This window comes from Mobula hypostoma, chromosome 16 (genome assembly GCF_963921235.1).
Source record: "Mobula hypostoma chromosome 16, sMobHyp1.1, whole genome shotgun sequence".
NCBI classification, from domain to species: Eukaryota; Metazoa; Chordata; class Chondrichthyes; order Myliobatiformes; family Myliobatidae; genus Mobula; species Mobula hypostoma.
The window spans coordinates 248,578-260,951 of NC_086112.1; the positions used below are offsets into that span (position 1 = coordinate 248,578).

Consider the following 12,374-nt stretch of genomic DNA (forward strand, 5'->3'; position numbering starts at 1 on the left):
CTCTCCCCCAATACCCTGGCATAATCAGCCCCTCGAATGTCCCAGAAGGCCCGGAGAAACTCCACTGTTAACCCTTCTAATCCCGGACTGCAGCTGGTTGAGGGCACTGGGCAGCTCCACTAAAGACAGCGGTGCACCGGGCCGCTCAGCACTCCCAGTGATGACCCTCGGCAAGTCCTCCCACAGAGCCCTCTGGTCATCCTCACTGCACGGGTCCGGCGAGAAGGGAGCCTCGTAAAAGGAATGTACTTCCGCCACAATTCTCGCCGGAACCGTGACGGAAGAACCATCTTCTGCCATCAATTCCACCAGCTGCCTGCGGACACCCGTCCCCCTGTCGAGAGAGCAGAAGAAGGGCGAGGCGAGCTCCAGATCTCACAGCATCTGGACCCGCGACCTCACGTAAGCACCTCGGGGCCTCTCCAGCTGCAGATGCTTCCTCCCTTGACCAGTCCTCATCCCCGAGGGGCTGGCCCCCATCGGTCAGCCCCAGCTGGGACTCTAGGTCGACCAGTGCCTTCTCGAGCCGATCGATCCCGGACATCCACCGCTCCTATTCTTGGCAGAACAGTCGCATGTAAACCTTGCCCACATCCCATTAGAGCCTCAGGGAGGGGAGACTCCCCCGCTCCTCCCGCCAGGACCCCCTCATCAGTCAAACGAATCCCGGAACCGGCCGTCCTCCAGCAGCCGGGTGTTGAAATGCCTGTACGCGGACCCCAGCCGTGCCACAGCTCACTCAGCTCTGTCCACACCAGGCGGTGGTCCGAGCACGCAACCGGCCGACACCCGGGAGTCGTGCGCCCGGGAAATATAGAGTTGGTGGTTCCTGCGCCTTCTTGAGAAAGCACGGAGGTCAGGGTGAAGGCTCCGCCAGACACCGACCAAGTCCGATGACACGACCAGCTCCCGGAGCGGCGTCACCGATACCCAGCTACTCTGTGGGCTGGTGCGATCCAAAATGCTCCCTCCTGCACCGTGACCTCAGTCACTGGTCCCAAAGTGTTGCTGCTCGGTGACCTCAGTAACTAGTTCCAACGTGTTCCCGCACTGTGACTGCCGTCACTGGTTCCAGAGCGCTCCCTCCTGTACTGTGACCTCAGTCATTTGAACTTCCTTATTTCCGCAGGGTAGATGAACCTTTCCCCATCCCCCTCTGTACTCTGAGGAACCAGGTCGTTGTCCATCTGCTTTTTCTCTCTGCACATTTCCAACTGATTGATATCCTGCACATTCCCTTGACTGCCAAGAGGTTCACCAGTTTTTGTGTTATCAGACCATCTCTGACTGTTAACATGTTATAGAACATAGAATAGTACAGCACAGTACAGGCCCTTCGGCCCACATGTTGTGCCGACCCATAACATTGGTGTTCGTCACTGTTCCTTGCATTGCTGATCAGCCCATCTCTGTTTTCATTCCAGTCAGTTATATATAAAACAGAGGCCCCAACACCTTGTGGAACAGCACTTGTTACTGTACTCTAGTCAGAATGACACCCCTCCACCACTATCCTCTGTCTTCAATGGCCAGAGCATCTTTGGATCTTGATGGACCCCATTCGTCTTTTGCTTCTGGATTTGCATACCATAAGGAACCTTGTTGACAGTCTATGTAGACCAGGGCTTCCCAGAGTTTTTTATACCACAGACCTCTACCATTAAGCAAGGGTCTGTGGACTCATGATAGGAACCCCAACTGTAGACAATATCCTTATCAATCATCTTCACATCCTCCTCAAATACTCTTTGAATTCAAATGGAGCCAGTCTTTGCTTGACTGGGTCCATAATCTGGTAATCTGCATTTATTATGTAATTGACAAATGCTACAATGTGTTCAGTCCTATGAATGATGGAATAAAGATTTAGGAATGGTTATCACTGACTACACTGACTATGGTTCTTTGCGGGAATGGGACCCGCTCTCAGGGTTTCGCGACTGGCCATTATTCAGCACACCAAGGGTTTGGCTTAAGAGCTTCGCTCGCCTTCAGAGGGCCAAGACCTCGCGGCTCTGGAGGTGGGCAGATCGAAGGTCGGTGTCTGGGCAGATCGGTGTGTCATGGGAGATGGAAGATCTAAGGCTGTGTGCCCAGAGGCCCGAGATCTTTGGGCACAGAGCTCGAAAAAAGCAACGCAACGGACTTTTAACATCAGAAACCAGCGAGTTGTTTGTTATGTCTCCCCTCTCGCTATAAAACGGAGACACCTCTTTCTCCCTTATTAGGGAAAGACAACGCCTGGGGTATGTCGAATACCGGGTGAACAAGTAGTCTTTGGGGTAACTGCAAGTCTGTGACTTTGCTGTTGCTTTGTCCACGCTTGAGTGCTCAGTGGTGGGTGCCGATGCTTTTATTTGCCGGTGGGGGGAGGGGGGAATTGTTGCTTGCTGCCGCTTATGTGCAGGAGGAGAGAGCTGGGGGGGACTTTGGGGTTCTAACATTTAGCTGTCATTCATTCTTTGGGGGCACTGCTGTATTTTTGTGGACGGTTGTGAAGAAAAAGCATTTTAGGATGTATATTGTATACTTTTCTCTGATATTAAGTGTACCTTTGAAACATGATTTCAATGAATGCTATAACTGAAATGATTTTAAGTCTAGAAACTTCTGTTAATGTTGAACTTCATGTGCTGAAATATTAAAAAATTGAGATCATGAATAGTGACGTACACTTTCCCAAACATTCTTAACCAGGATTATAGAATTAAAGAGTCATAGAACACTACGACACAGAGAGAAACCCAAACTCTAGTGCATTCTCAACCAGGATAATCTGGCTGCGTTTTGGATGGAAATTGGTTTATTATTACTGCATGTACAATGTAAAATGTTGTTTTGTATCGATCCATACAGATCATTCCATCACTAGGAAAGCAACAGAATACAGAATTAAGTGTTACGGTTTCAGAGACTACTTTAGTCTGTGATTTGCCTGTTATTTGACATTTTCAAACATTAGTTTCAAATACATTTTAACATAAGTACCAAAATCAAATGTATTTTAATTAGCTACTAAAATCAACATCTGACCCCTACATTTAACACATGATTATTGTACCTCCGTCACAAGTTTCTTTAATCTCTTGGCCTAGTTGAAGTTCTTTAGTTTTGGGGTTGTTCATGAAGCTCGGTTTCATGATACTGACAAGTCCCACACCGTTTCTGAATTCGGCCGTATCAGCCATGCTGCCTTTTGTATTGCAGCAAGTCAGCAGCCCAGTGCCGGGAGCTTTCAGGAGATCTGCGAGTGAGTGGAAGAGCTGAACTGCCAGATGGTTCAGTTACATCTTTATTCATTCATCATGGTTATTGTTTTGTAATCAAGTGAAAGTTTTAATGGTTTGGGTTGATTTTTATTTTAAAAAATTTTTATTTTAAATTGCTGCCGTCATTTTCACCAACTTGTAAATGTTTGATTTGCTGACCTATCTCTCAAGGTGGGGCTGGTACTCAGCCTTAGGAGTTCATACCACAATGAAATCTCACGCTGATTTAGACTACATACTGTATACAAAATGCTGGAGGAACTCAGCAGGCCAAACAGTGTCTATGGAGAAAAGTACAGTCAACGTTTCGTGCCGGACCAAAACGTCAGCTGTACTTTTTTCCATAGATGCTGCCTGGCCCGCTGAGTTCCTCCAGCATTTTGTGTGTGTTCTTTGGATTTCCAGCATCTGCAGATTGTCTCTTGTTACTGATTTTGATCAGATATTTTAAACTTCTAATTTGAGAAACACAAGAACTTAGCCTTTGTATATTAGTAGGAACAGTGTAGTATACAATAAAGATAAATGAAGTTTAGAGTTCTTATTTTATAAATGTTCACCTTTAAATAGCATGTAGAAAGTGCAGACATGGTCACATTTTTTGAATTAAATCAGGAGTTGGGAGCTCACTCTGGTGAAAGTGACATTGGAAATCAGTGCAGGAGGAGTTCAAACTAAAGTGTGCCACTGTAAAGCCACTTATACTCCCGTCTGCTCTTGCACCCACTCACGAATGGCTGTTACACGAGTGTAGACTCCAGGAAATCCCGGCGTGGCACAACCATTGCCAAAGCTGACAATTCCAGCGAGGAACCAGAATCCATCAGACTGCTTACAGGCCAGTGGGCCCCCTGAATCGCCCTGCAGTGAAAAGATGGCAAAAGGTTAAGTACCCATTCTGTAACTAAGGACCAGCTATTGAACCATTCCAGTTTTACAAAGTATTTTTATAATTATTCATTCAAGGCAAGTGGGCATCACAGTCTACGAGAGCTTTTAATCACCTGTGTCTAGCTGTCCCTGACAGGGTGGAAGTGACCTGCCTTCTTGGAGCACTACAGTCCTCGAGGTGTGAGTACACTCACACTGCTGCTGGGGAGAGAGCTCCAGGGTTGTGACCCACTGATGATGAAGGAACAAATTAGGGTGAGGGTGGAGGGTACACAGGCGGTAGGACCCTGTGCTTTTACTGCTGCTGTTTTCGGTAGGTGGAAGTGTTGTGACTGAGGTGTCTCGGTGAGCTGCTGCGGATTGTACAGACTGCTGCTACTGTGTGTCAGCTGGTTCGCTGTGTGCCGTATGGTGTTGAAGCTGCACTCACCCACACCAGTGAAGCGTGTTCCATATGAGGTTTGTTGACTGGGGACAGGGTTTGAGAAGTTAGGAGGGGAGAAATTCACCACAGGATTCCCAGCCTCTGACCTGCCCTGCAGCTCTGCTGTGTTTGTGGTGACACCAGGATACTGACTGTACTTCAGTAATGGTGATGTCAGGGGTTTTCTCCCACTGGATATCACCATTGCTTGATGCAATTGTGTGTGCCACCTATCAGCCCAGCCTGGCTGTTGTCCAAGTCTTGTGAAGTTTGGATGTGGACTGCCTCAGTATCTGAAGTGTCATGAATAGTGTTAAACTTGTGGGCTGCCCCAGTAAATCCTTATTTATTGATTCTTTATATTTATAGACTCTTTTAGAACAGGATTCTTACCTGCCAGATCTCCCTCGTGTCCTAACTGTGCCCTGGGGCCATTCCCACTTCACTGGGGTCATCCTGGGTGTGTTGGTCATTAACAGAAACTGCAGATTTCACTGTGTGTTTGGACGTGCAACTAATAAATAAATCGGAGTCTGTATCTGAACTAGGCAGCTGGGATTAACCTTTGAGGAATATAAGGGATGTTGGAGTACACTTACACAGGAAAACAGGAGGTCGAGAAGAGGACACAAGGCAGATCTGACAGGTAAGAATCCTGTTCCAAAAGAGTCTATAAATACTCTAAAAACAAAATGGTAAGCAAAGTAGATCAGTGTGGCTGTCTATGTGAGGAGCCCGGGGCCTTACCTAACGCATCCCAGAACATAGTCAAAAGCCAGGGAAGAAAGTGCTAGGGCCCTGGCAGAGAACTATGTGTCATTGTAAGCCTCCAGTCAAGTACCAAAAGAATGGAGCTGGCTAATTTGTGCCTCTGAAGAACTACAAAGACAAACAAGGAAAGAACAAGCCGATGAACCCAAGATTGGTGGTGGGAAAGAGGTTTTTGAGAGGCAGGATTTCTTTGGATTTGGAAACCCAAGGTCTGATTAGGAATGATCAGCATGGCTTTGTGAGTGGAATGTAAGACCTCACCAACTGGTATTTGAAGAGGTGCATAAGAAGGTTGAAGGCAGCAGAGTAGTAGATGTTGTTTATGTGGACTTTAGCACGGTCTTTGACAAGTCCACATGTGATAGACCAGTTGGGAAGTTTAGATCACATGGGAACAATAGGGAGCCAGGCAATGGGATACAAGTTAGTTTGGTGGAAGAATTCAAAGGGTAGTAGTAGAGGGCTTTTATTCAGTCTGGAGGCCTTTGAATAGTGGTGTGCCTCAGGGGTGGGTACTGGCTCCACTGTTATTTCTCAGCCAAACCACTAGACAATGCAGGAGGCACGGTTATTAAGTCTGTGGTGCAGTGGACAGTGAAGAATGTTAACAAACTTTACACAGGATCCTGATCAGCTCGGGAAGTGGGCCAAAGAGAGACAGTTAGAATTTAGACTATAAGACCATAAGACAGAGGAGCAGAATTAGGCCATCTGGCCCATCGAGTCTGCTCCGACATTCAATCACGGCTGATCCTTTTTTCTATCTCCTCCTCAACCCCAGTTCTGGCTTTCTCCCCATAACCTTTGGTGCTACGTTCAATCAAGAACCTATCCATCTCTGCCTTAAGTACACCCAATGATCTGGCCTCCACAGCTGCAAGTGGCAACAAATTCCACAATTCACCACCATTTGGCTAAAGAAAATTCTCCTCCTCTCTGGTTTGAAAGGGCGCCCCTCTATCCTGAGGCTGTGCCCTCCTGTGCTAGACTCTCCCACCATGAGAAACATTCTTTCCACATTTGCACTGTCTAGGCTGTTCAACCTTCGAAAGGCTTCAGTGAGATTCTCCTCATCCTTCTAAATTCCAGCAAGTACACACCCAGAGCTATCAAATGTTCCTCATATGATAACCCTTTCATTCCCAGAATCATCATAGTGAACCTCCTCTGGACCCTCTCCAAAGCCAGCACATCTTTTCTTAGATGAGGGGCCCAAAACTGTTCACAGTACTCAAGGTGAGGCCTCACCTGTGCCTTATAAAGCCTCAGCATCACATCCTTGCTCTTGTATTCTAGACCTCTTGAAATGAATGCTAACATAGCACTTGCCTTCCTCACCACCGACTCAAACTGTAAAATAACCTGTAGGGCACTCTGCACAATGTCTCATATGTCCCTCTGCATCTCAGATTCCTGGATTTTCTCCCCATTTAGAAAATAGTCTGCATATTTATTTCTACAACCAAAGTGCATGACCATGCATTTTCCAACATTGCATTTCAGTTGCCACTTGCTTGCCCATTTTCTTAATCTGTCTAAGTCCTTCTGCACCCTACCTGTTTCCTCAACACTACCTGCCCCTCCACCAATCTTTGTTTCATCTGCAAACTTGGCAACAAAGCCATCTATTCCATCATTTAAATCATTTATATGCAGCATAAAAAGAAATGGTCCCAACACCGACCCCTGCGGAACACCACTAGTCACTGGCAGCCAACCAGAAAAGGATCCTTTTATTCCCACTCACTGTCTCCTACCAATCAGCCAATGTTCTAACTTTCCTGTAATACCACGGGCTCTTAACATGGTAAGCAGCCTCATGTGTGGCACCTTGTCAAAGGTCTTCTGAAAGTCCGAATATACAATATTCACTGCATCATCTTTATCTATCCTACTTGTAATCTCCTCAATGAATTCCAATAGGTTCGTCAGGCAGGATTTTCCCTGAAGGAAACCATGCTGACTTTGTCCTATCTTGTCCTGTGTCATCAAGTACTCCACAACATCATCCTTAACAATTGACTCTAACATCTTCCCAACCACTGAGGTCAGGCTAACTGGTCTATAATTTCCTTTCTGCTGCCTTCCTCCTTTCTTCAAGAGTGGAGTGACATTTGCAATTTTCCAGTCCTCTGGCACCATGCCAAGTCCAATGATTTTTGAAAGATCATTTCTAATGCCTCCACAAACTCTAACACTACCTCTTTCAGAACCCTGGGGTGCAGTTCATCTGGTCCGGGTGACTTATGTACCTTTAGGTCTTTCAGCTTTTTGAGCACCTTCTCCCTTGTAATAGTAACTGCACTCACTTCTCTTCCTGCACACACTACAACATCAAGCATACTGCTAGTGTCTTCCACAGTGAAGACTGATGCAAAATACTCAATTAGTTCATCAGCCATCTCCTTGTCCTGCATTATTTCTCCTACTTTATTTTCTCGCGGTCCTACATCCACTCTCATTTCTCTTTTACTTTTAAGATACTTGAAAAAACTTTTGCTATCCACTTTGATATTATTTGCTAGCTTGCTTTTATGTTTATCTTTTCCCTTCTAACAATTATTTAGTTGCACTCTGTAGGTTTTTAAAAACCTCTATCTTCCCACTATTTGCTTTTAAAATAACTTTGACTTTCCTTGTCAGCCACAGTTGTACTAATTTACTATTTGAGTATTTCTTCAGTTTTGGAATACACATGTCCTGCACCTTCCTCATTTTTCCCAGAAACGCACACCATTGCTGCTCTGCTGACATCCCTGCCAGTAGCTCCTTCCAATTTACTCTGGCCAACTCCTCTGTCATACACTGTAATTTCCTTTACTCCACTGAAAAACTGCTTCATCAGACTTTACTTTCTCCCTGTCAAATTTCAAGTTGAACTCAATCATACTGTGATCACTGGTTCCTAAGGGTTCTTTTACCTTAAGCTCCCTAATCAAATCCGATTCGTTACATAATACCCAATCCAGTATAGCTGATCCCCTTGGGCTCATCAACAAACTGCTCTAAAAAGCCATCTCCTAGGCATTCAACAAACTCACTCTCTTGAGATCCATTACCAACCTGATTTTCCCAATTGACCTGCATGTTAAAATCTCCCATGACTACCATAACGTTGCCCTTTTGACTCGCCTTTTCTATTTCGTGTTGTAATTTGGTCCACCTTCCAGCTACTGTTGGGAGGCCTGTATATAACTGCCATCAACGTTCTCTTACCCTTGCAGTTTCTTAACTCAACCCACAAGGATTCAACATCTTCCAATCCTATATCACATCTTTCTACTGATTTGATGCCATTCTTTACCAGTAGAGCTACAGAAACCCCTCTGCCTACCTTCCTATCCCTCTAAGATAACACGTAACCTTGGGCATTCAGCTCCCAGCTACAACTATCCTTCAGCCATGATTCAGTGATGGCCATAATATCATACTCGGCAATCTGTAACAGTGCAACGAGCAGTTGACGTGGATGCATCCAATGTTAGCATTGGAGTTGTCCTCTCTCAGCACTCTTCTGTGGATAAACGGTGGCACCCTTATGCCTTTAGACCATAAGACATAGGAGCAGAATTAGGCCATTCAGCCCATCAAGTCTATTCCACTATTCCATCATGGCTGATCCCTGATCCCACTCAACCCCATACACGTTCCTTCTCATCATATCCTTTGAAGCCCTGACCAATCAGGAAGTAATCAGCTTCCACCTTAGATATACTCACGGACTTGGCCTCCACTGCAGGCTGTGGCAGAGCATTCCACAGATTCACCACTCTTTGGTTAAAAAAATTTCCCCTTTCCTCTGTTCTAAAAGGTCATCCCTCATTTTTGAAGCTGTGCCCTCTAGTTCTGGATACCCCCACGATAGGAAACGTTCTCTGCAAATCCACCTTACCTAGTCCTTTCAACATTCGGTAGGATTCAATGAGATCCCGCCCCATTCTTCTAAATTCCAGTGAGTACAGGCACAAAGCTGCCAAAGGCCCCTCATATGTTAACCCTTTCATTCCTGGAATCATCCTCATGAACCTTCTCTGGACTCTCTCCAATGACAACACATCCTTTCTGAGATATGGGGTCCAAACCTGTTGACAACACTCCAAGTGCGGTGTGACTAATGTCTTATAAAGCTTCAGAATTATCTCCTTTCACTTATATTCTATTCCCAGGAATGAAAGGGTTACCATATGAGGAATGTCTAGTAGCTCTTGGGCTGTATTCCCTGGAGCTCAGGAGAACGAGGGAGGATCTCTTAGAAACATTCAGAACATTAAAAAGCCTGAACAGATTAGAAATGGTGAATTTAAAAACGTAAACAACAGGAATTCTGCAGATGCTGTAAATTTAAGCAACACACATCAAAGTTGCTGGTGAACGCAGCAGGCCAGGCAGCATCTCTAGGAAGAGGTGCGGTCGACGTTGCAGGCCGAGACCCTTCGTCAGGACTAACTGAAGGAAGAGTTAGTAAGAGATTTGAAAGTGGGAGGGGGAGGGGGAGATCCAAAATGATAGGAGAAGACAGGAGGGGGAGGGATGGAGCCAGGAGCTGGACAGGTGATAGGCAAAAGGGGATACGAGAGGATCACGGGACAGGAGGTCCGGGAAGAAAGACAAGGGGGGGGGAACCCAGAGGATGGGCAAGAGGTATATTCAGAGGGACAGAGGGAGAAAAAGGAGAGTGAGAGAAAGAATGTGTGTATAAAAGTAAGTAACAGATGGGGTACGAGGGGGAGGTGGGGCATTAGCGGAAGTTAGAGAAGTCGATGTTCATGCCATCAGGTTGGAGGCTACCCAGACGGAATATAAGGTGTTGTTCCTCCAACCTGAGTGTGGCTTCATCTTTACAGTAGAGGAGGCCATGGATAGACATGTCAGAATGGGAATGGGATGTACCTCGTACCCCATCTGTTACTTACTTTTATACACACATTCTTTCTCTCACTCTCCTTTTTCTCCCTCTGTCCCTCTGAATATACCTCTTGCCCATCCTCTGGGATCCCCCCCACCCCTTGTCTTTCTTCCCGGACCTCCTGTCCCATGATCCTCTCGTATCCCTTTTGCCAATCACCTGCCTAGCTCCTGGCTCTATCCCTCCCCCTCCTGTCTTCTCCTATCATTTTGGATCTCCCCCTCCCCCTCCAACTTTCAAATCCCTTACTCACTCTTCCTTCAGTTAATCCTGACGAAGGGTCTTGGCCTGAAACGTCGACTGCACCTCTTCCTAGAGATGCTGCCTGACCTGCTGCGTTCACCAGCAACTTTGATGTGTGTTGCTTAGATATGGTGAAGTTATTTTAGGGGAGTCTAGGACAAGAGGGCACAACTTCAGGATTGAAGGATGTCCATTTAGAACAGAGCTGTGGAGAAATTACTTTAGTCAGAGTGAGGCAAATCTGTGGAATTTGTAGCCATGAGCGGCAGTGGAGGCTAAGTCATTGGGTGCATTTAAGGCAGTGATAGATAGGTTTTTGATTTGCCAGGGCATCAAAGTGTATGGGGAGAAGACAGGGGAGTGGAGATGACTGGAAAAATTGGATCAGCCCATGATTGAATAGCAGAGCAGACTCGATGGCCCAAATGGCCTACTTCTGCTCCTACATATTACAGTCTTATGGTCTATTCCCCTTGAAATAAATGCAAATGTTACATTTGCCTTTACCATAGACTCAACTTGTAAATTAACCTTCTGGGTGTCTTGCACGAGGACTCCTAAGTCCCTCTGCAGTTCTGATGTTTGAATCTTCTCCCCATTTAGATAACAGTCCACACTGTTGTTCCTTTTACCAAAATGCATTATCATACATTTCCCAACGCTGTATTCCATCTGCACATTTTTCCCAGTCTTCCAATTTTGTCTAAGTTCTGCTGCAATCGTATTGCTTCCTCAGCACTACCTGCCCCTCTACCTATCTTCATATCATCTGCAAACCTTGCCACAAAGCCATCAATTCCACTATCTAAATCACTGACAAACAATATGAAAAGTAGCAGTCCCAATACACCACTAGTCACTGGCAGCCAACCTGTAAAGGTCCCTTTTATTTCCATTCACTGCCTGTTTGCCCGTTTGCCATTTCTCTATCCCCACCAGTATGTTTCCTGTAACTCCATGTACATCCTAGTCGTATACGTCCTAGACTTACGGAGCCTGAGAAGGGTGGGTTTCCCATCACAGTGTCCAGTGACTGTTAGTGAGGGGCTAAGGAGACGCATTTCCAGACACTCCCAATATAAAGGGGTTTCAGGCAGATCTGCTGGGGTTGTTCTTAATGCAGCCCCTTCTACACTGGTGAGACTCATCGTAAATTGGGGGACCGCTTCATCAAGCACCTTCGCACCATCTGCCACAAGTACGACTTCCCAGTGGCCAAACATTTTAATTCCATTTCCCGTTACTGTTCTGACGTGCAAATCCATGTCCTCTTTTTATGCCAAGATGAGGCCACTCTCAGATGGTGGAGCAACACCTTATGTTCTGTCTGGGTAACCTCCAGCCTGATGGCACGAATATTGATTTCTTTTTCCAGTGAACAAGTTTCCCCCCCTCCCACTGCTCTAATCCCTACTCTGACCTTTCACCTCTTCTCACCTGGCTGTTACTTCTCTCTGGGTCTCTTCCTTCTTCCCTTTTTCCTATCGTCCACTCTCCTCTCCTATCAGTTTCTTTCTTCTCCAGCCCTTGATCTTTCTCACCCACCTGGCTTCACCTGTCACCTTCCAGCTAGTCTCTTTCCCCTCCCCCCACCTTCTCATTCTGGCATCTTCACCTTTCCTTCTCAGTCCTGATGAAGGGTCTCGGCCTGAAACATTGACTGTTTATACATTCCCACAGATGCTGCCTGACCTGCTGAGTTCCTCCAGCACTTCGTGTGAGTTGCTCTGGATGTCCAGCGTCTGCAGAGACTTTCTCATGTTAGTTAATCCTATCATTTCTTTCTAATATCTTAAAAACTTAGACCAAATTACCCAACACACATCAAAGTTGCTGGTGAACGCAGCAGGCCAGGCAGCATCTATAGGAA

The 12,374-nt window shown here is 46.1% G+C and overlaps 1 protein-coding gene across 5 annotated transcripts in view; it reads right to left on the reverse strand.

Annotated features, from left to right (window-relative positions):
* Positions 1-3,632: 3,632 nt before the first annotated feature.
* Positions 3,633-12,374, reverse strand: part of LOC134357629 (transmembrane protease serine 9-like) — a 133,314-nt gene continuing 124,572 nt past the window's right edge. For all 5 annotated transcript variants that reach the window (XM_063069254.1, XM_063069255.1, XM_063069253.1 and 2 more), the window contains one exon: positions 3,633-4,130. In XM_063069254.1, the coding sequence (XP_062925324.1) occupies positions 3,969-4,130 (162 nt within the window). In that variant the 3' untranslated portion in view covers positions 3,633-3,968. The remainder of the gene's footprint in view (positions 4,131-12,374) is intronic.